The sequence below is a fragment of the Hippopotamus amphibius genome, chromosome X (genome assembly GCF_030028045.1).
Source record: "Hippopotamus amphibius kiboko isolate mHipAmp2 chromosome X, mHipAmp2.hap2, whole genome shotgun sequence".
NCBI lineage: Eukaryota > Metazoa > Chordata > Mammalia > Artiodactyla > Hippopotamidae > Hippopotamus > Hippopotamus amphibius.
Genome location: NC_080203.1, coordinates 121,185,637 through 121,207,730, shown reverse-complemented (window position 1 = coordinate 121,207,730; position 22,094 = coordinate 121,185,637). Strand labels below are relative to the sequence as shown.

Genomic DNA, 22,094 nt, shown 5'->3' with positions numbered 1-22,094 from the left:
TTGCTGTATTTACCATGAGGGTGATTTAGGTTCCACTTGATAGCCGTTCTCCTTTACCAGGAATAAAACTGTCTTTCTGGAGAAAGCGAGTTAACAACAAAGCCCATGTTGCCGGAGCAAGCCTGAATTTCTAGCAAATGGGGATGAAGCTATTTGCATTTGTTGGTGTGGGGGGGGGGTGGGAGGAGGGGACTAAGGAGACTGCTAAAGTAATTCGCATATTGTCTGTGAGCTGTATGGACAGTGATCATCAGTCACCTGCTCAAACTTCCTTCACTCCTGCCTTCAGAGAAGAACCAAAAGTTACCCTGGGTCAGAAAATCTGGAAACAAATGAGAAGACATGAAAAAAATCTAACTGCCAACCCATTGCGTCTGTAGACAAAGTTATCCCTGCTGGACCACATGTCCTAAAAACCAAGAGATTTTAATAGTCTCAAGAGAACTTGTTAAAATATATCATAGAACAGAAACAAGAAAGAAGCTTCAGGCTCTGCTTGCAATTACTGCAGTACTTAGCTGAAATACTTAAAACAGAAAAAGGACATTTGTTTTTTCCTTCAAGATACTTCTTTGCATCATAATAGCTGTCTCATCTGCACAAGCAAAACATTTGTTCCAAGCTGTTCATATGAAAAAGAAACTATCAGCTGTTTAAAATTTCTTGGCTTTTGAGTGAATAATTTGGGTTGATAGCATTTCTAACTATTTCTTTTATACCAAACAGGAATACTAAATATACTAAGCATATTACTCCGTATTTTATTATGAGCTACATTAAGGGCAAAAATCTAAACAAATACTCAAATGTTTATTCATAAGTTTTCTGATAGGACTGATACACCTTGAACTTTTTACAGCCTTAATTTTATGTACCTCTGCTACTTTTGACCTACTATAACACAGAGAAAAGAAAAGTATATACACATGGTCACATAAAAAGAGGGAAAAATTTGGTGAAGATATGTCCGAAAAACTATAAAATCTTAATTTAAAAAATTTAGAGAGGAGAAGCACAAGTTATAGAAACCACATACTCCTCTGGTTACCTGAACAAAGAGCAAAAGCAACCATAATTTCTGGGTTTGTTTTTTAAAAAATGAGAATGAAATGGGGGTGGGGAGCAGAGCTACTTCTTTGCACATGGAAGCTTTGAAATACTTCTCAAAAGACTAACTTGAAAAAGAATATATAACTGAGTTACTCTGCTGTACAGCAGAAATTAACATAACATTGTAAATCCACTATATTTCAATAAAATTTTTTTAAACAGACTACCTTTTAAATAGTTCCAAAGGAAAATGTTACATAGGACAAAATAAGACTACAATATAAAATGACTAATTAGATATTGTAAAAGTTCAAAAGTTTAGATTTTAAAACCTACTCCCTTAAAATTTTAATTAAAAGCTAAACCATACACATGTGTATGCACACACACAACATAAAATAAACCAGCATTCAAAGAAGCAGCTAACAGTGCCCAGGACAATTGTATTTAAAACTTATTTTTCACTTTACCTTAAGAAGAAAGTTCCTGTTCATACAATTTATGTCTGAATTACCAACAAAGAAAATCTAAAATGCCAGTTCTATCAATTATTCATAATCAGAAATGTTTTACAAAGTTGTGAAGGAAATGTCATGTTACCACTGAGTTCCAATTGGAAATTAAAGCTGTTTCCATGACAGACAGGGGGTGGGGGACCCAAATAAACTGAAGGATTTTATCAAGAAAAGAGTTAAAATGATCACTGACAGCACACGGTGTGCCACTAGATAGGAATGCTTGGCTATACCTTTCTGATTCTAAGTTTTCCCCTCCTCCGCATTTCCCTGTGGACCAGAGGAATTCCTCTATGCCCTTGGGATCCTGCAACTTTATACTCTAAGCATCTGGAAGCTTGCTGCCCTCTTTCCTGGTTTGTATGGTCACAAATGCTTAAAAAATTAGACTATCAGATGACACTTCACACCAGTGTGGGTCGTTAATTTACAATCAATGATGCACAAACCTGAAGCTAAATTAAACTAATTCATTAATGTTTCAGAAATTATATAAATTTAAAGTTTAATTTAGATAATTAACTTCAAAAGTATTTAAGTACCTTTAAAGCCTGGTAGAATGATTTATAATATAGCTATATTTATGAAACAAAACAAAAAACTCTGACTATCCCGCAATATTAGAAAAAAACTTAAAATTGGGTCAAATTTTTAAAAAGAATCCTCTGCTTCTGAATTTCCTCAATTTCACAGAAGACTAAACATTACATTTATTGTGTTTATAAAACAAAATAGTAACGTATTTGTTTACAAACTTTCCCAAATACAGACAGGGAAAAGAAAAGTTTTTAAAAAGTCATACACAGCCTTCAAAATAACAGTGTCCCAGTGGATTCTAAGTCTTGTCCTCCATGCATTAAACATTTGGACTTTAATGAAATGACTGGCTGTAAATTCCTATAACTGTATATACCAGAGACAAAGGAAGGGCAATATGAGAAGAAATCAATAGTTAACCAATAGTTTACAGGGCATTCCTAAATTTCTATCATTTATTTTAGAGAGAACTAAGATATAGGATATAAAGGGAGGGGGGAAAATCGAAACATAGAACAGCAAGATCAAATAAATTTTGCAAGAAAAAAAATCTACAGTGGACTTTGTTTTACTTTACTTGACTCAGCCAGGGACACAACAGCACACACACTTCTTTCCTCTTTCTCACTAGACACCCTGTACAGGTCTCTAGAATAAATCTGATGAGCTGTGACAGCACCAACCAGAAGTAAAGAGCTTTGAAAGACTGTAAAGTCATTAACAAGAGCCAAGAAAGGAAAATCTAAATAAAAGAGGAAAAAAAGCCACTCAGCTTGCTTTATTTTCTATTGCAGTTATGTTTCTCAGTGGATTTTTATACTAATGATAGGCCTGATAAGAATTTAGCTGTTTCTCACTCTAAATATATGCTGTTTGTTGTCTGTTAACTGTATCTCAATAAAAGTTCTTAAAAAAAAAAAAAAAGAATTTAGCTGTTTCTGATTATAGAAGTGTTAACATCGGGGGAAAAATTGTTAGAAAAAGTTTTAAAGTAAATTAAACCTTATTACTATTCTTGAAAAGAAAACCAGTAAAGCTTAAATAAGGTTTTTAATGTAAAGTCAAATAAAGTAGAATTCATGGAAGCCTCACTACATTTCTTTAAGAAACTATGCAAGTGTATTGTCTTTAGTCATGAATTATTCGAAAAGGTTTTATGTGCTATAGTCTTAAAAAAAATTGGAAAAGCAATTAATGGCTGAAAAACATTTCCAATGTGTTTAAGAAATATTCAAAGCAAATAAAAACAATACAGATTTTTTAATTCATGAAATTCAACTGATTTAATATTATTTGTGCCTTTTGAAATTATTTAACTCTAAGACCCTTAAATTATTTAATATTCAAGTCAATAAATTTAATACTTCTGTACATTTTCTTAAAAGACCATAAATAACATTAAAAAGCAAATGACTGAGAAAAAGTTTTTACTTTTACGACAAAGGGTTTATATATGCAATAAATGAAGCACTCAAATCAACAAGGAAAGGAACACTCGAAGAAAAAAGCAGGAAAAGATAATTAGCAGGAAAATTATAAAGGAATATTAATGGCCAAAACACATGGAAAGAAAAAGATTCAGCCTCACTAGTAACCTAAGAAATGAAAATTTTTTAAATAACATTTTTTAAACTAGCAAAAATACGAAGATAATGCCCAAAGTTGACCAGAGAAGGAAAAAAACATTTTCACCCACCACTAAGGAGAGTCGAAGTGACTATACCTTTCTTAATGACAATTTGTCAGCCTTAGAAACATACCCTCTGACTCAGTAAACTCATTCTATGCAGATAATTAGAGAGGTATGCAAAGATATATTCTTCATATATATATGAAGAACTAGATATATTCTAGTTTAATAACAAATCTGGAAACATTCTAAATGTCAAACAACATAGAAGTTTGGTTAAATAAATTATGGTATAGCTGTATGATGGAGTAAAAAACAAATAACAGCAAAAGCAGTTCTAAGAGGGAAGTTTATAGCAATACAGTCCTACCTTAAGAAACAAGAAAATGATCGAATAAACAACCTAACCTTACACCTAAAACAACTAGAGAAAGAAGAACAAAGAAACCCCAAAGTGAGCAGAAGGAAAAAAATCATAAAGATCAGAGCAGAAATAAATGAAAAAGGAAGGAAGGAAACCATAGCAAAAATAAATAAAACTAAAAGCTGGTTCTTTGAGAAGATTAACAAAATTGATAAACCATTAGCCAGACTCATCAAGAAAAAAAGGGAGAAGATGCAAATCAACAGAATTAGAAATGAAAAAGGAGAAGTAACAACGGACACTGCAGAAATACAAAAGATCGTGAGAGACTACTACAAGCAACTATATGCCAATCAATTGGATAACCTGGAAGAAATGGATACATTCTTAGAAAAATACAATCTTCCAAGACTGAACCAGGAAGAAATAGAAACCATGAACAGACCAATCACAAGTACGGAAATTGAGGCAGTGATTAAAAATCTCCCAACACACAAAAGCCCAGGACCAGATGGGTTCACGGGCGAATTCTATCAAACATTTCGAGAAGAGCTAACACCTATCCTTCTCAAACTCTTCCAAAATATTGCAGAAGGCGGAACACTCCCAAACTCATTCTACGAGGCTACCATCACCCTGATACCAAAACCAGGCAAAGATGTCACAAAAAAAGAAAACTACAGACCAATATCACTGATGAATATAGATGCAAAAATCCTCAACAAAATACTAGCTAACAGACTGCAACAGCACATTAAAAAATCATACACCATGATCAAGTGGGGTTTATCCCTGGAATGCAAGGATTCTTCAATATACGCAAATCAATCAACGTGATACATCATATCAACAAATTGAAGAATAAAAACCATATGATCATCTCAATAGATGCAGAAAAAGCTTTTGACAAAGTTCAACATCCATTTATGATAAAAGCTCTCCAGAAAATGGGCATAGAAGGAAATTACCTCAACATAATAAAAGCCATATATGACAAACCAAAAGCCAACATCGTTCTCAATGGGAAAAAACTGAAAGAATTCCCTCTAAGAACAGGAACAAGACAAGGGTGTCCACTCTCACCATTAGTATTCAACATAGTTTTGGAAGTTTTAGCCACAGCAATCAGAGAAGAAAAAGAAATAAAAGGAATCCAAATTGGAAAAGAAGAAGGAAAATTGTCACTCTTTGCAGATGACATGATATTATATATAGAAAACCCTAAAGACTCTACCAGAAAACTGCTAGCACTCATTGATGAGTTTAGTAAAGTAGCAGGATACAAAATTAATGCACAGAAATCTCTTGCATTCCTATACACTAACAACGGGAGAGCAGAAAGAGAAATTAAGGAAACTCTCCCATTCACCATTGCAACAAAAAAGAATAAAATACCTAGGAATAAACCTGCCTAAGGAGGCAAAAGATCTGTATGCAGAAAACTTTAAGACATTGATGAAAGAAATCAAAGATGACACAAACAGATGGAGGGACATACCATGTTCCTGGATTGGAAGAATCAACATCGTGAAAATGTCTGTACTACCCAAAGCAATTTACACATTCAATGCAATCCCGATCAAATGACCAATGGCATTTTTCACAGAACTAGAACAAGAAATCTTACGATTTGTATGGAAACGCAAAAGACCCCGAATAGCCAAAGCAATCTTGAGAAGGAAAAATGGAGTTGGTGGAATCAGGCTTCCTGACTTCAAACTATACTACAAGGCCATAGTGATCAAGACAGTATGGTACTGGCACAAAAATAGAAAGGAAGATCAATGGAATAGAATAGAGAACTCAGAGGTAAGCCCAAACACATATGGGCACCTTATCTTTGACAAAGGAGGCACAAGTATACAATGGAAAAAAGACAGCCTCTTCAATAAGTGGTGCTGGGAAAATTGGACAGCAACATGTAAAAGAATGAAATTAGAACACTTGCTAACACCATACACAAAAATAAACTCCAAATGGATTAAAGACCTACATGTAAGGCCAGACACTATAAAACTCCTAGAGGAAACCATAGGCAGAACACTCTATGACATAAATCAAAGCAAGATCCTTTGTGACCCACCTCCTAGAATCATGGAAAGAAAATCAAGAATAAACAAATGGGACCTCATGAAACTGAAAAGCTTTTGCACAGCAAAAGAAACCATAAACAAGACTAAAAGGCAACCCTCAGAATGGGAAAAAATAATTGCCTATGAAACAACGGACAAAGGATTAACCTCCAAAATATACAAGCAGCTCATGCAGCTTCATACCAAAAAAGCAAATAACCCAATCCACAAATGGGCAGAAGACCTAAACAGACATTTCTCCAAAGAAGACATACAGATGGCCAACAAACACATGAAAAGATGCTCAACATCACTAATCATCAGAGAAATGCAAGTCGAAGCCACAAGGAGGTATCACCTCACACCAGTCAGAATGGCCATCATCACAAAATCTGGAAACAACAAATGTTGGAGAAGGTGTGGAGAAAAGGGAACTCTCCTGCACTGTTGGTGGGACTGTAAGTTGGTACAGCCACTATGGAAAGCAGTTTGGAGATTCCTTAAAAAACTACAAATAGAACTACCATATGATCCAGTAATCCCACTCCTGGGCATATACCCAAAGAAAACCATAATCCCAAAAGAAACTTGTACCATAATGTTTATTGCAGCACTATTTACAATAGCCAGGACATGGAAGCAACCTAAATGCCCATCAACAAATGAATGGATACAGAAAATGTGGCATATATACACAATGGAATATTACTCAGCTATAAAAAGGGATGAGATGGAGCTATATGTAATGAGGTGGATAGAACTACAATCTGTCATACAGAGTGAAGTAAGTCAGAAAGAGAAAGACAAATATTGTATGCTAACTCACATATACGGAATCTAAAAATGGTACTGATGAACTCAGTGACAAGAACAAGGATGCAGATACAGAGAATGGACTGGAGAACTCGAGGTATGGGAGGGGGCGGGGGGTGAAGGGGAAACTGAGGTGAAGCGAGAGAGTAGCACAGACATATATATACTACCAACTGTAAAATAGATAGTCAGTGGGAAGTTGTTGTATAACAAAGGGAGTCCAACTCGAGGATGGAAGATGCCTTAGAGGACTGGGGCGGGGAGGGTGGGGGGGACTTGAGGGGGGGAGGGACTTGAGGGGGGGAGTCAAGGAAGGGAGGGAATACAGGTATATGTGTATAAAAACAGATGATTGAACTTGGTGTACCCCCAAAAAAATAATAAAAAAATAAAAAAATTTAAAAAAAAACAAATAAAATTGAATTTGCAAGGATATATTTCACATGGGAATAGAGTCACAAGATAGCATGAAAATGTAGGCAAGAAAGTGTAATATGCAGGATAATCTCTTTTCAAAGTGAAACTTTTTAAAGACACAATTATAACATACCAATACATTCTTGTTTTTTTAAAAAAAGGCCAGAGATACAAGGAAAAGTCCCCATTACCACTTCCTTTACCACCCTATACCCCTTTTCAGAAATAATCACTACTACAGATTTGATATACTGTATAGGCTTTCAGATCTTTTCTATGTATTTATATACATATATCCATGGTTAAATACAGAAATACATACTTGTTTTAACTTAATGGTATTATACTGTATGTATGGGGGGACTGTTTTTTTTTTTTTCAATTAATACATCTTGGAGAGTTTTCTTTCTTAGTAAACAGGAACACTCTCATTCTTCTAAGTTGTTCCATATAATTTTAAAGAATAAATACACCGTAATTTAACATTTTTCCACTGATTTGGCTGTGTGCATGTTCTTAAGGTGTATGTGTAAAACAAAAATAAAAAAGGCACTATGAAGCCAAACATAGATAAAACTATTTGCCATGGTTATCTCTCCATGCTTTTCTCAATTTTTGCTTTGAGCATTTATTACTTTTTCCATTAGAGAAAAATATTAAAAATAATAAAAAATAATTTTAAAATATTTGGCTTTCAAGAACGTATCAAATTATATCTAAGAAATGATACTTATATCTTATAGTTGCCATTTAATGAATGATATATTGGCTAAAGTAAATGTTTTCTCTACTCAAAAAGAATAGTACTAACCCTATTAATCTATCTGTAATTAATACGCAATGCTTGAAAAAAAAAACAAAATGAATCATATAAGCAATGTCTTCAAGTATCAACTAACAATCTTTAACCATACTATTCCCAGAATCCTAAGGTTCTTTGGGGACTTCCATGAATCTTTACAAATCAGAATGTGGCACCAGTGGGCACATCTTTGTTTCTACTCTACTGTTTCCAAATTCTACCTTGGCATGGGTTGGATTATTTGTATTGAAAAAGTAGTCATAGGGCTTCCCTGGTGGCGTGGTGGTTAAGAATCCACCTGCCAAAGCAGGGGACATGGGTTCGAGCCCTGGGCCAGGAAGATCCCACATGCCGCAGAGCTACTAAGCCCGTGCATTACAACTACTGAGCCTATGCTCTAGAGCCCTCGAGCCACAACTATTGAGCCTATGTGCCACAACTACTAAAGCCCGTATGCCTAGAGCCTGTGCTCCACAACAAGAGAAGCCACCACAATGAGCAGCCCTCGCACCACAACGAAGAGTAGCCCCCACTCTCCGCAACTAGAGAAAGGCTGCTTGTAGCAACAAAGACCCAACACAGCCAATAAATAAATAAATAAATAAATAAATTTATATTAAAAAAGTCTACAAATAAATAAATGCTGGAGAGGTGTGGAGAAAAGGGAATACTCCTACACTGTTGGTGGGAATGTAGATTTGTGCAGCCACTATGGAAAACAGTATGGAGACCTACCATATGATCTAGCAATTCCATTCCTGGGCATATATTTGGAAAAGATGAAAACTCTAATACAAAAAGATACATGCACCCCAATGTTCATAGCAGCACTATTTATAAGAGCCAAGACACAGAAACAATCCAAGTGCCTGTCAACAGACAACTGGTTTAAGGAGATGTGGTATACATATACATGAAATATTACTCAGCCATTAAAAAGAATGAAATACTGCCATCTGTAACAACATGGATGGACCCAGAGATTATCATACTAAGTGAAGTAAGTCAGACAGAGAAAGACAAATGTTGTATGCTATTCCTTATACGTGGAATCTAAAAAATAATACAAATGCATCTATATACAAAACAGAAACAGACTAACAGACATAGAAAACAAACTTATGGTTACCAAGGGGAAAGGGGGGTAGTGATACATTAGGAGTATGGAATTAACAAAGTACTATATGTAAAATAGATAAACAACAAAGATTTATTGTAGGGACTTCCCTGGTGGCACATGGGTTAAGAATCTGCTTGCCGATGCAGGGGACACAGGCTCAATCCTTGGTCCGGGAAGATCCCACATGCTCCAGAGCAACTAAGCCCGAGCGCCACAACTACTGAAGCCTACGTGTTCTAGGGCCCACGTGCCACAAGAGAAACTACTGCACTGAGAAGCCCACGCACTGCAGCAAAGAGTAGCCCCTGCTTGCCACAACTAGGGAAAGCCCACGGCACAGCAATGAAGACCCAATGCAGCCAAAAATAAGTTAATTAATTAAAACAAACAAAAAGATTTATTGTATAGCACAGGGAACTATATTCAACATTTTGTAATAACCTATAATGGAAAACAGTCTGAAAATATATATATAATTGAATCACATTGCTGTACACCTGAAACTAATACAATATTGTAAATCAACTGTACTTCAATTTTTAAAAAGTACAAACAAAATGAAAAAAAAGTAGTCATAAAAAATGGTTTACAGACTCGGGGGGGGGAGTCAAGGAAGGGAGGGAATACGGGGATATGTGTATAAAAACAGATGATTGAACCTGGTGTTCCCCCAAAAAAATAATAAAAAAATAAGAATTAAAAAAAATGGTTTACAATGTCAAATTACTTGTGGCATTTGAAATCCTTAATAATGATAAAACAGTTAAATTATAATATCAAACATTTAAAATTTTTCACAATGAAAGTAAACAACTTATCATTTGTATACGTGTGGTTTTGCCAAGATTCAACAAAACCCAAGCCTAGAAGTATCAGAGTGAAAATGCAAAACATCAAAGATGACATGAAAATATTAAAGTAGCTAGAGGAAAAAATGACATTACAGTCAGAGGAAAAACAGAATGAGAGCTGAATTGTCAACAGCAATGAAAATCAAAAGGCAAAAGAATAATACCTTCAATGTGCTGAAAGAAAATAGCTATCAGCCTAGAATTCTACACCGAGAAAAAATGTCTTTCAAGGAAGGAGCTGAAATAATGACATATTCAGATGAACATAAACTGAAAAAGCATCCCACTAGTAGACCCTCACTAAAGGAAATTCTCAAGGATCTACCTCAGGCGGAAGAAAATTAATCCCAGATGAAAGGTTTGAGATACTACGGAGGAATAAAGAGCAAAGAACATGTTGAATATGTTGGTGAATCTCAACAATTATTAACTAAACAATAATAGTAATAATTTATAGGATTACAAATATATATAACTAAAACATACAACAGTAATAACATGAATTTGAAGGGAGTAAATGGGTAGAATATTCTAAGTTCCTTTTGTCTTAGTGCAGAATAAAGATATTAACTTCAGACTTCCTTTAAGAAAGCATGCTAAAATTTCTAGAGTAGTAAAAGAACAGAAAATATAGTGTATAACTTCCAAACAAGAGGGGAACAAATGGAATAAGAAAAAATTATCGAAAAAAGGTTAAGAAAGGGAAAAAAAACTTAGAAAAGGCAAGACAAATAAAAAGCACAAAATAAGATGGCACACTGAGGAGCTCGAGGCTTTTAAGGGCATGAGCCATCTCATCTCCTTGCATTGCCTTGCACTAAATCTTTCTCTGCTCCAAACTCAAAAAAAAAAAGCATACTGAAAACCCAATATATCTGTGATTACAATAAATATAAATAGATTAAAAGCTCCAGTTAAAAAACAGACTGGCTGACTGGCAAAAAAAAAAAAAAATCAAAATCCAACTATTTGCAAGAAATGCATCTCTTTAGATTTGGATAGATAAAGGTTGAACATTACAAAGAAAAAGAATAAGAACACCAACCAAATAAAACCTGGTATAACTACATTTTTTTAAAATTTATTTATTTATTTTTGGCTGTGTTGGGTCTTTGTTGCTGTGCACGGGCTTTCTCTAGCTGTGGCAAGCAGGGGCTACTCGTTGTGGTGGTGCATGGGCTTCTCAGTGCAGTGGCTTCTCTTGTTGTGGAGCACGGGCTCTAGGCATACAGGGTTCAGCAGTTGTGGCTCGCAGGCTTAGCTGCTCCATGGCATGTGGGATCTTCCCAGACCAGGGATCGAACCCATGTCCCCCACATTGGTAAGCAGATTCTTAACCACTATGCCACCAGGGAAGTCCCAATAACTACATTAATACAAGATAAAAGCAGACTTTAAGGTAAAACAAACAAAAATCATAAGGATTACTACAGAAGGTTCAATTGACCAAAGTTATGAGATCAAATTTGTACACACCTGATAATAGAGCCAGAAAACAGATAAGAGCATAAAGTAAACACTAGAATAACTACAAGGAAAAACAGACCCATAATCATAATGGAACCTATAGGGAAAAAACAATTCGAATAAAAGCAAACTTCTCATCAGAAACCATGGAAGCCAGAAGGAAGCGACATATTTTTCAAGTGCCGAAAGAAAACAACTGCCAACCTGGAATTCTATATCCAGCAACCACCATTCAAGAATGAAGGGGAAATAAAGACATTCTCAGATGAAGGAAAACTAAAAATTTGTTGCCAACCAACATACCCTAAAAGAATGACTAAAAGAAGTTCTCTAAACAGAAAAAAAAATGATAAATGAAGGAATCTTTGAAAATCAGGAAAGAAGAAAGAACAACTGAAGGGGCAAAACTGCATAAATACAATAGATTTTCCTTCTCTTGAGTTTTCTAAGTTATGTTTTATGGTTGAAGCAAAAATTATCACACTGTATAATGCCACTCTCAATGAATATAAAGGAAATATTTAAGACAATTATAAATGGTAGAGGGTAAAGGAACATAAATTGAGGTAGAGGTTCTAAATTTCACATTAAGTGGTGAACTGTCTAGTGGGGTAAAGGACAGAGGAGGCAGATTTCAGAAAGTATTAGTGAAGCCACATTTTAAAAAACACTTTGCATCTATTTACTCTTCAACTCTCTAAATCTGCTTTTTCAAAGAAGTCTGGCAACCACACTTTTACTTAAGACCAATAATGAGCTCTCTTTCTTGAGTTTTATGCTGCATTTGATAGTGTTTAATACTTATTTGCTTAAAACCTTTCCTCTCCTGTTGTTCGGGGAATCAACCTAGTGATTCTCCTACATTTATAAATACTTTTCCCAGTGTCCTAAACTGAATTCTACCATCTACCCATCTCTTGTGTTTCTCAAAGTTTGGGCTTCAAACCATGTGCAATGGAAACACCTGAGCCCCACTTTGGACCTACTGATTCAGAACCCCTAGACGTATCAGAGTATCAGCCTTTTAACAAGCTCTCCCAGGTGATTCAGCTGTGATAATTACTGTTTTAAATGTTGACCCACAAGGTTCTGTTGTTGGTCCTCGTCGACCTCCACCTGTTACACATGTGCAAATAAAATCACACCCAAAACTTCCACCACTTACTGCTATCAACAGGACGTGTAAGCTGCCTACCTCCGCACCCCCACCCCACCAGCACCTACAATCCCACCTGACACAAAGAGTATTTATTTGAATGAACATGATGATTCTCAAACCTGCTTCATCAACCAAGACCTAACTCTTTTAGGCTTCATACCTGCATGTACATCAGTCCAACGGACATGATCACTTGGATGTTCTAAGTTACCCTGAATTAGTTAAGATTAAATTCAGCTAACAGTAACAGAAAAGCCTAAAATAGTGGTTTATATAACACAGAAGTTTATTTCTCTCAAATAACAGTCTGGAATAGGCTAATATAAAAATTCTGCTCCACAAAGTTCTCAGGGACTCTGGCTTCTTTCTGCTTTCTACTTTAAAATGCCTAGAATATGGTCCCCATTTCATAGTCCAAGATAGAGCGCCATCCAAAACAACCACATTCCTAGCAGTAGGACAGAAGCAAGAAGAAGGAAAAGAGAATGGTACATTCATCTCTCTATAACACACTACCTGTACTTTTATCCCACTGCTAAAAAGACTGGAAATCTAGTCTTTATGTTAGGCAGCCAAACTGTGTTACTAAGGGAAAAAAAGGGAGACCAGATACTGGAACACAATAGCATTCTTGGCTACACCTACCAAAGTTACTATATCCCAAATTGAAACTCATCAATTTGCAGAACACACTGTACAATTTCACACCTTTGTGATGTGTCCACCCTACCTTTATCTCCATTCCGCCTGGCAAACTCCTTCTCCTCTCTCAGTACTCACATCGCGTGTCTTTTTGTGAAGCTTTCCCCTACACAACCACCTTTACCACCAGCTAAAACAGACCAGATGTCTTTTGGCCACTTTCCTATCTAGTATACATCTCTATTTTTACACTAATTCTGTACTGTATTTTTTTTTTTAAGTCTACAGGACTTCCTAGGTGGTGCAGTGGTTAAGAATCCGCCTGCCAATGCAGGGGACATGGGTTTGATCCCTGCTCCGGGAAGATTCATGCACCACAACTACTGAGCCTGCGCTCTAGAGCCCGTGAGCCACAACTATTGAGCCATGTATGCCATAACTACTGAAGCCCATGTGCCTAGAGCCCGTGCTCTGCAACAAGAGAAGCCACTGCAATGAGAAGCCTGCACACCTCAATGAAGAGTAGCCCCCACTTGCCACAATTAGAGAAAGCCCGTGTGCAGCAACGAAGACCCAATGCAGCCAATAAATTAATTAATTTAATTTAATTTTTTTAAAAGTCTATCCCTCCATTCATCCCTCTCCCACTAGAAGGTAAACTTCGTGAGGGCAGAGACATTCATTCATTCATTTATTACACTGCGGGGTTTGTGGGATCTTAGTTCCCCGACCAGTGCAGGGAGCACAGGATTGACCTTGTGCTCCCTGCACTGGAAGCATGGAGTCCTAACCACTGGACTGCCAAGGAATTCCCATGCCTTATTTTAGTATCATATGCACATAAATTTGTATCACACTAAATTTTACAAAAATCAACCATTAACATCTCTTTCCTAAAATTATGGCAGAAGGGAACTAGTAAAAGAAGTACCTAATAAAAAGAACATCATGGTATGTAGTGTTGTATTATAGTGGAATGTGTTAAAGTTCCAAATTACAGAAGATTCTAATAGCAGTTACAAGAATAAAATGGCTATATGAAGCAATTATATTCCAATAAAGAGCTTTAAAAAAATGGCTATGTGCTCATACCTAGCCATTGACCTCCTCCACACACATTACCTCCTCGTTTTCTACATCCACCTTTCTTTTTTTTTTTTTCTGGTATAAATAAATAAATTTAGTGGGGTAAATTTTAAGTATGTTTATATTTGATTCCACTAATAAGTTTACATTTAACTTAGGCCAAATGATTAGGTTCTGTGCTTAGACTCCACTTAAATCTCAGCAGTTATTCCATCACAGAAGATCAGGTTAGGCATGTCTATGTCCTTGGAAGAGTCAACCAAGGAGCTTCAATATTTTGATGACTTTTCTCTAACAGAAAACATCTAGAGTAGATGACACAGTATTCAACTTAGGAAGTACAGCATTACAACTGATAAACACGTGACTGAAATAACATACTAATTTACGATGGCATCCACAGTCAGAAATTTTCACTGACATGTAGATTTTACTTAACACTATCAGGTATCAATTTAACTTGAAAAAACAACCAAAATCATGTAACTCATGACAGTTGTTATGCCCAAGCTTTAAAAAACTATCTTCAAGATACAATGGAATGCCATGTGTAATTTTAAACAGAATATCAACTATAAAGCTAGCTGAGCACCCCCAAAATGTTTATAGCAGCAAGGCTTCAATGGTCCAAAGCTTTGTCCACATTCAGACCACGATGTTGTGCTGGCCCTCAAGAATTCTAATGATAAACTTTTGCCTTCAGTTCTCTAACCTGGACAGTGCCCTCGCTGTTCTACCTGCTGCTCCTCAGTTGGGCATGAAGTCCTACGCTCAATGCCAACAGCCGTTAGATCTAACTTCAATAAAATAAAAGAAAATGTATCAGTTATTATCTTACCATGAGTTCCTGGTGGTTGTAATACATCTCCTGTCAGGCGACACCACCCAACTGGGAAAATATCTCGACAATCATACTTGCACCAGTAATCAAAAGCTCCGCTCCAGCCATCAAATGTGATATAAACTTCATCTCCTCTAACATTTCCAATAGTTGCAGGGCAGATCAGATAAGGGTTCTTTTTGTCTATAGCTTCAAGTTTCATTCCCACTTTAAAATTATTTAGAGGTGGCTTTGCTGGTTCCTAACAAAACATGAAAAAAAAGTTTTCATTAAGATGTATTAAGAAGCATTTGCTCAATTGTATTCTTACAACCTTTAGCAACCAAAAATTAAGCTTCATGTTTATCAATTAAATACAGGAAGAAACAGCTCTCACAGATCCCTCAGAAATTTTGCTCTACAATATCTCACTTACTCTGGAGCAGAGCCAGGAACCTAGAAGAAAATAAAACCAGCCTGATAGTAATTCATTCAATCATTCACTCAAGAAATATGTATTATATACTATGTACCAGGAATTCAGCACTCACAGGTGAACAAAAATATCAAGATCCCTGTTCTGGTGGAGATTATATTCTAGTAGTGGTGGTGCAGTGGTTGGGGGCCCAGATAGGATGAAGGGGAGGAAGCAATAACAAGAAATTTTAAAAGAAGGAGTCGAACAAACCTAAAAATATGTAAATTATAGGGTATTTTGAAGGATAATAAGTCCAAAGAGAAGGCACAGCAGGAGATAATATCTAAAAAGAAACTCAAAGTATAAAATGCAGATACAAGAACATTAAAGTCACACAGTCTGGGTTCATTTATATGCAGTCCAGAAACAAATATCTAAAAGTATTCCTTAGGGACTTCCCTGATGATGCAATGGTTAAGAATCCACCTTCCAATGCAGGGGACGCAAGTTTGATCCCTGGTTGGGGAACTAAGATCCCACATGCCATGGGGCAACTAAGCCCGCACACTCTAGAGCCCAAGTTTCACAACTACTGAGCCCTCATGCTCTGGAGTCCGTGCACCACAACTAGAGAGAAGCTTGAGCACCACAACGAAGAGCCCGCATGCGGCAAAAAAGATCCTGTGTGCCACAACTAAGACCTGACACAGCCAAATAAACAAATAAATATTAAAAATAAATAAATAAAAGTATTCCTTAGTTACAAAAAGTTAAAGCATGCAAATGCTAACAGGGTTCTTAGGAAGACCAAGTGCTATGTTAAAAGCAGCATCTTTTCTTTTCTTTTCTTTTTTTTTTTTTTTGCAATTTGTTTTTTATCCTAATAAATGGCACCATCAGCAACCCAGTCACCCAAGCCAGAAACCTGGAAATGGTCCTAGACCTGTGGTTCTCAGCCTGACTTAACATTAGAATCACTTGGAGCCACACTGCCAGAGATATTGATTAAATTGGTCTGAGGTAGGGCCCGGGCATGTTTTAATTGCCCAAATGATTCTAATGTGCATCCAAGGCTGAGAACCACTATCCTAGATGCATCCTTTTCCCCTAACACTCACAATCAAAGGCCACAACCTGTCAATTCTACCCGCTAGACTTCTAGAAAAACAACATTAAAAGTTAACCTTCAGTCTTCAATAAGACTTTCAGAAATCAGAAAATAAATAATATTAAGGAGTGCTTATTATAAAAAAAAAAGTAACCTTCAATTGTTTAGTATATGCCAGGCACAGTTTAAATATTTTCTATATATTCATTTAATTCTCACAACAATCCTATGAAGTCAGCACAATTATTACACCCATTTTACAGATGATAAAACTGATGCACAATGGCCTAAGACTACACCATAATTATCAGAGTTAGATTTTAAATCTAAGTAGCTAAATTCTTGGAACACCCAACACCCCATCATCTGCCGGGCCAACTCTAATTCATCCACACTTCAAAGCCCAGTTCTCCTGGGCTCTTTAAGGCTTCCCTGACCAATACCTGCCCACTTGAGGCCCACCAAAGAGATGCTCTTGCCTTCAATTGTAAAACTATTGTTAAAATGTGTTCACTCCTCTATGAGACAAAGGGATTCTTAAAAACAAGTACCACATCTTTTTCATGTTGTTATTTCCAGCACAGTACCCAACAGTAAGCATTTTTTAAGTAAATGAACCAAGGAATCACCTGGAGAACAGTAAAAGAGCTCTCAACTAACTTTCACCAAGATATAATTTTAAAAACCTATCTGAAGGGCTTCCTAGGTGGCGCAGTGGTTGAGAATCCACCTGCTAATGCAGGGGACACAAGTTCGATCCCTGGTCCAGGAAGATCCCACACGCTGCAGAGCAGCTAAGCCTGTGAGCCACAACTACTGAGTCCATATGTTACAACTACCGAAGTCCACACGCCTAGAGCCCATGCTCTGCAACAAGAGAAGCCACAGCAATGAGGAGCCCACACACCATAACAAAGAGTAGCCCCCACTTGCCGCAACTAGAGAAAGCCCGCGTGCAGCAACGAAGATGAAACACAGCCAATAAATAAATAAATAAATTTATAAAGAAAGAAAGAAAAGGAAAAACATACAATGCTTTAAAAAAGAAACCTATCTGATAGGTTGGTTCCTTTTAAAAATGCCTCCTTTGAACACATCTCATCATCCCATGCTTTCTCTGTTCCCTTTATACCCTTGCAATCTGAAAATTCCTCAATTCTTAGCCTTCAAAGTCCTTTTAATTACGTATTCTTAATTTGATTCTTAAAAACCACCCTGAAAGTCAGAGGGGCAAAAGTTAGATTGATCAAGGATCAAAGTATTTGATAAACAGCTGGTAAGTAAGAAGCAGAGTCACATACTGACCCTTCACGAAGGAGCTAAAGGTCCACTGTCATCTATTACATAAGGGAAGAACGGGGGGGGGGGGGCAGATTTTACAAAGGATAACCATGCCAAATGATAGATTTGTGAACGCAACAAACATTCAAGGCACATATAAGGATCCCAGGACCTTACACTGTCATTTAACAGAGTAAGAGTAAGACTTTCTATAGCAAACTAAACTAAGTTCAAATGGCAATATACATTTTTTTTGCTACAAAACAGATCTAAGACAGTCATGACCAGAGAAAAAGAACTAATTTTAAAATTCAAATGTATAACCTAAAAAGAAATCCCAATATGACAGTATGTTATCAACGTCACTATTGGCTGGCAAGTAACAAAAACCAGAAAATGATTACAGGACTTCCTTGGTGGTGCAGTGGTTAAGAATCCGCCTACACAGGTTCGATCCCTGGACCAGGAAGATCCCACATGCCTCGGAGCAACTAAGGCCGTGTGCCACAACTACTGAGCCTGCGCTCTCAAGCCCACACGCCACAACTACTGAGTCTGTGTGGGGCAACTACTGAAGCCCACGCACCTAGAGCCCATGCTCTGCAACAAGAGAAGCCACCACAATGAGAAGCCCAGGCACCACAGCAAAGAGTAGCCCCCATTCGCCACAACTAGAGAAAGCCCACATGCAGCAACAGAGACCCAATGCAGCCAAAGGAATAAATAATTTTTTATAAATTTCTCTTAAAAAAAAAGAAAATGATTACAGACAAAATGTAATTTATTCTCTAAAGATTTTCATACTGTTTATTAGTTCTAAATTTCATGAATACTCTATCAAATTTTCCTACATAAGTACAGCTATACAAGTAAATATTAATAGAGCTCGAGAAGGAAACAAATTTTTTATTTAAAAAAAAATCAAGGGAACTACTCTTTTTTCATAACATAGTAAATGTATTTATCAAAACAACTTCCTTTGGGATTTAGATAATTGGCAAAATGGTTCCCTCTGCTGTCCACAAAAGGTAATGATACAAAATTGATTTAAAATATGTTTTTAAAGAATATCATGTCACCATCCATTCTTGAATGACTTCCTAAACACGAAGATATAATTTGCAAAAGCAATAGCCAAAATAAACAAGGGATCATTCTCTTTTCTTTCACTGTAAGAAAATGATTCTGTTCTAGAAGGTGGCTACCAAAGAATGGCCATTTAACCTCCCTCCTTGCTTACCTACAATATGGTTCTCCTTACAGGCTATTTTTCCCCATATCCCACTGACTGAAGCCAGTCTCAGCATTATCTACATTACCCTTATGCCTGGAATATTTTTACCCTTGTAGTCTCAAGGTTCATTCTCTCCCTTTCTTCACACCTTCACTCAAATGGCACCTTCTCAGCAAGATCTTCCTGGCCAACCTATCTAAAATGTCACCCTCCCTTCTCCTTAGCATATACAACTATCAAACATAATATACATGTATTTATTATAGTTTACTATAAATTTACCAAGCTAGAAGGTAAGGTCCATTAAAGGCAGGAGTTTTTATAGCTTTGTTTACAGCTATATTCCTAGAGTCTACCTCTGATCACAAACTCCTGTCCTTAATTTCTACTTCCTTACTTTTAATCAATTACTTCTTTGACCTCATCAAGAATTCTAGTCCTTTAACCTTCATTTATTCATTTACAAATATTTACTGAGTGCCTACTAAATGCCAGACACTACTGAAGGTTCTTGATATACGAGGGTGAGTCAAAAATGCAGATATAGAGAATGGACTTGAGGACACAGGGCGGGGTAAGCTGGGACAAAGTGAGAGAGTAGCACTGACATATACACACTACCAAATGTGAGATAGCTAGTGGGAAGCTGCTGCATAGCACAGGGATATCAACTCAATGACCGGTGATGACCTAGAGGGGTGGGAGGGAGGCTCAAGAGGGAGGGGATATGGGAATATATGTATAAATATAGCTGATTCACTTTGTTGTACAGAAGAAACTGGCACAACAGTGTAAAGCTATTATACTCCAATAAAGATCTGAAAAAAAATTACACACTGGCTACAGAATTTATAGAAGTTCTAATATAACTGGAGTGCAGATAATTTTTGATTCATCTGCATATACTAACTAGCAAAATAAACAAAAATCCACCCTTGCAGTGCTCACATGCTAGTAAAGAGAAAGATGAGGAACATAATAAGTCAAATATATTCTATGTTATAAATGATAAGTGCTTTTGCAAAAAAAAAAAGAGAGAGAGAGAGAGAGAGTAGAGCAGAGTAAGGGAGATCCAGAGAGCAAGGTAGGGGAGGGGTTGTGCAATTGTAAATAGGATAATCAGGACAAGCCTCATCTGGAAGATGACACGTGAACAGAAGCCTGAAGGAGGTGATTATTAACCACGCAGTTATCTAGAGCAGGGGTCCCCAACCCCCGGGCCAAGGACCAATACCAGTTCGCAGCCTGTTAGGAATCTGGCTGCACAGCAGGAGGTGAGTGGCAGGTGAGCGAGCAAAGCTTCATCCGCAGCTCCCCATCACTTGCATTACCATCTGAACCATCCCCCGCCACCCCTCCACCCCCCTTCCCCAGTCCGTGGAAAAATGGTCTTCCAGTCCCTGGTGCCAATAAAGGTTGGGGACCTCTGATCCAGAGGAAGAGTGTTCCAGGCAGACAATAGCCAGGGCCAAGGCCCTAAAACAGAAGATGTGTCTGAAATGTTCGAAGACAAGAAAGCAGAGTGTGGCTAAAATGTAGTATGCAAGTGGGAGGGCAGTAGGAAATGAGGTCAGAGGGATAATGAGGGATCATATCATGTAGAGCTATGGAGGCCACTGTAAGAACCCTGGCTTTTATTCTGAGTAAAACAGGGAGTCCCTGGGTGGCTTCGAGCAGTGATATAATCTCACTTATATTTTACACGGAATACTCTGGTTGCTGTGTAGACTACAGAGTATAACGTTATAAAGAGATCAATGAAGTTACCACAGTAAACCAACTGAGAGATAAAGGCAGCTTGTACCAGTCTGATAGCAACTGAGATAGCAAGAAGTGGTTGGATTTCAAATATATTTTGATGGTAGAGCAAATAGGGTTTCCATATGGACTGGATGTGGTGTGTGACAGAAATAATTACCAAGGTTTTTGGCCTAAGCAAGTGGAAGGACACTTGCTCCTTCCTGATATGGAAAAGCCTGCAGGTGGAGCAGTTTGATATGTCCATTAGACATCCAAGTAGGGATACTGAGTAGGTAGGCTGTATATACAAGACTGAGTTGGGAGCAAAAGGTCTGGACCGGAAATATAAATTTGAAAGTCATCTACATATAAACTGTATTTAAAGCCAGGAATTAGATGAGATCACCAAGGAATTAATACAGATCAGAGTTTCTTAAACATGACACTACTGTCATTTGGTGCCAGAACATTCTGTTGTGGGACCTGTTCTGTGCATTGTAGGATGTTTAGCAGCATCCCTGGTCTCTACTTACAAGATATAAGTAGCATCCACACACACACATAGTTGTGACAACCAAAAACATCCCTTGCTGAAAACCACTGTATAAAGAAGAGAAGATGGGACTTCCCTGGTGGTCCAGTGGTTGGGACTCCGAGCTCCCAATGCAGGGGGCACAGGTTCAATTCCTGGTCAGGGAGCTAGATCCCACATGCATGCCACAACTGGGAGTTAACGTGCCGCAACTAGGAGTTCACGTGCTGCAACTAGGAGTTGGCATGCAGCAACTGAGCACCCACATGCTGCAACGAAGATACTGCACGCGACAACAAAGGTCCCATGTGCTGTAGCTAAGGACCTGACGCAGCCAAATAAATAAGTAAATAAATATTTACAATAAAAAAAAAAGAAGAGGACCAAATACTCTAACATGCTATCACACCCCTTCACATCCAAGTTATACAGCATA

At 37.2% G+C, this 22,094-nt stretch overlaps 1 protein-coding gene across 1 annotated transcript in view; it reads right to left on the bottom strand.

Annotated features, from left to right (window-relative positions):
- SCML2 (Scm polycomb group protein like 2) overlaps positions 1-22,094 on the bottom strand; it is an 89,069-nt gene that overhangs the window by 32,444 nt on the left and 34,531 nt on the right. Inside the window, exon 7 of the mRNA XM_057718316.1 lies at positions 15,364-15,607. Coding sequence (XP_057574299.1) covers positions 15,364-15,607 — 244 coding nt within the window. The remainder of the gene's footprint in view (positions 1-15,363; positions 15,608-22,094) is intronic.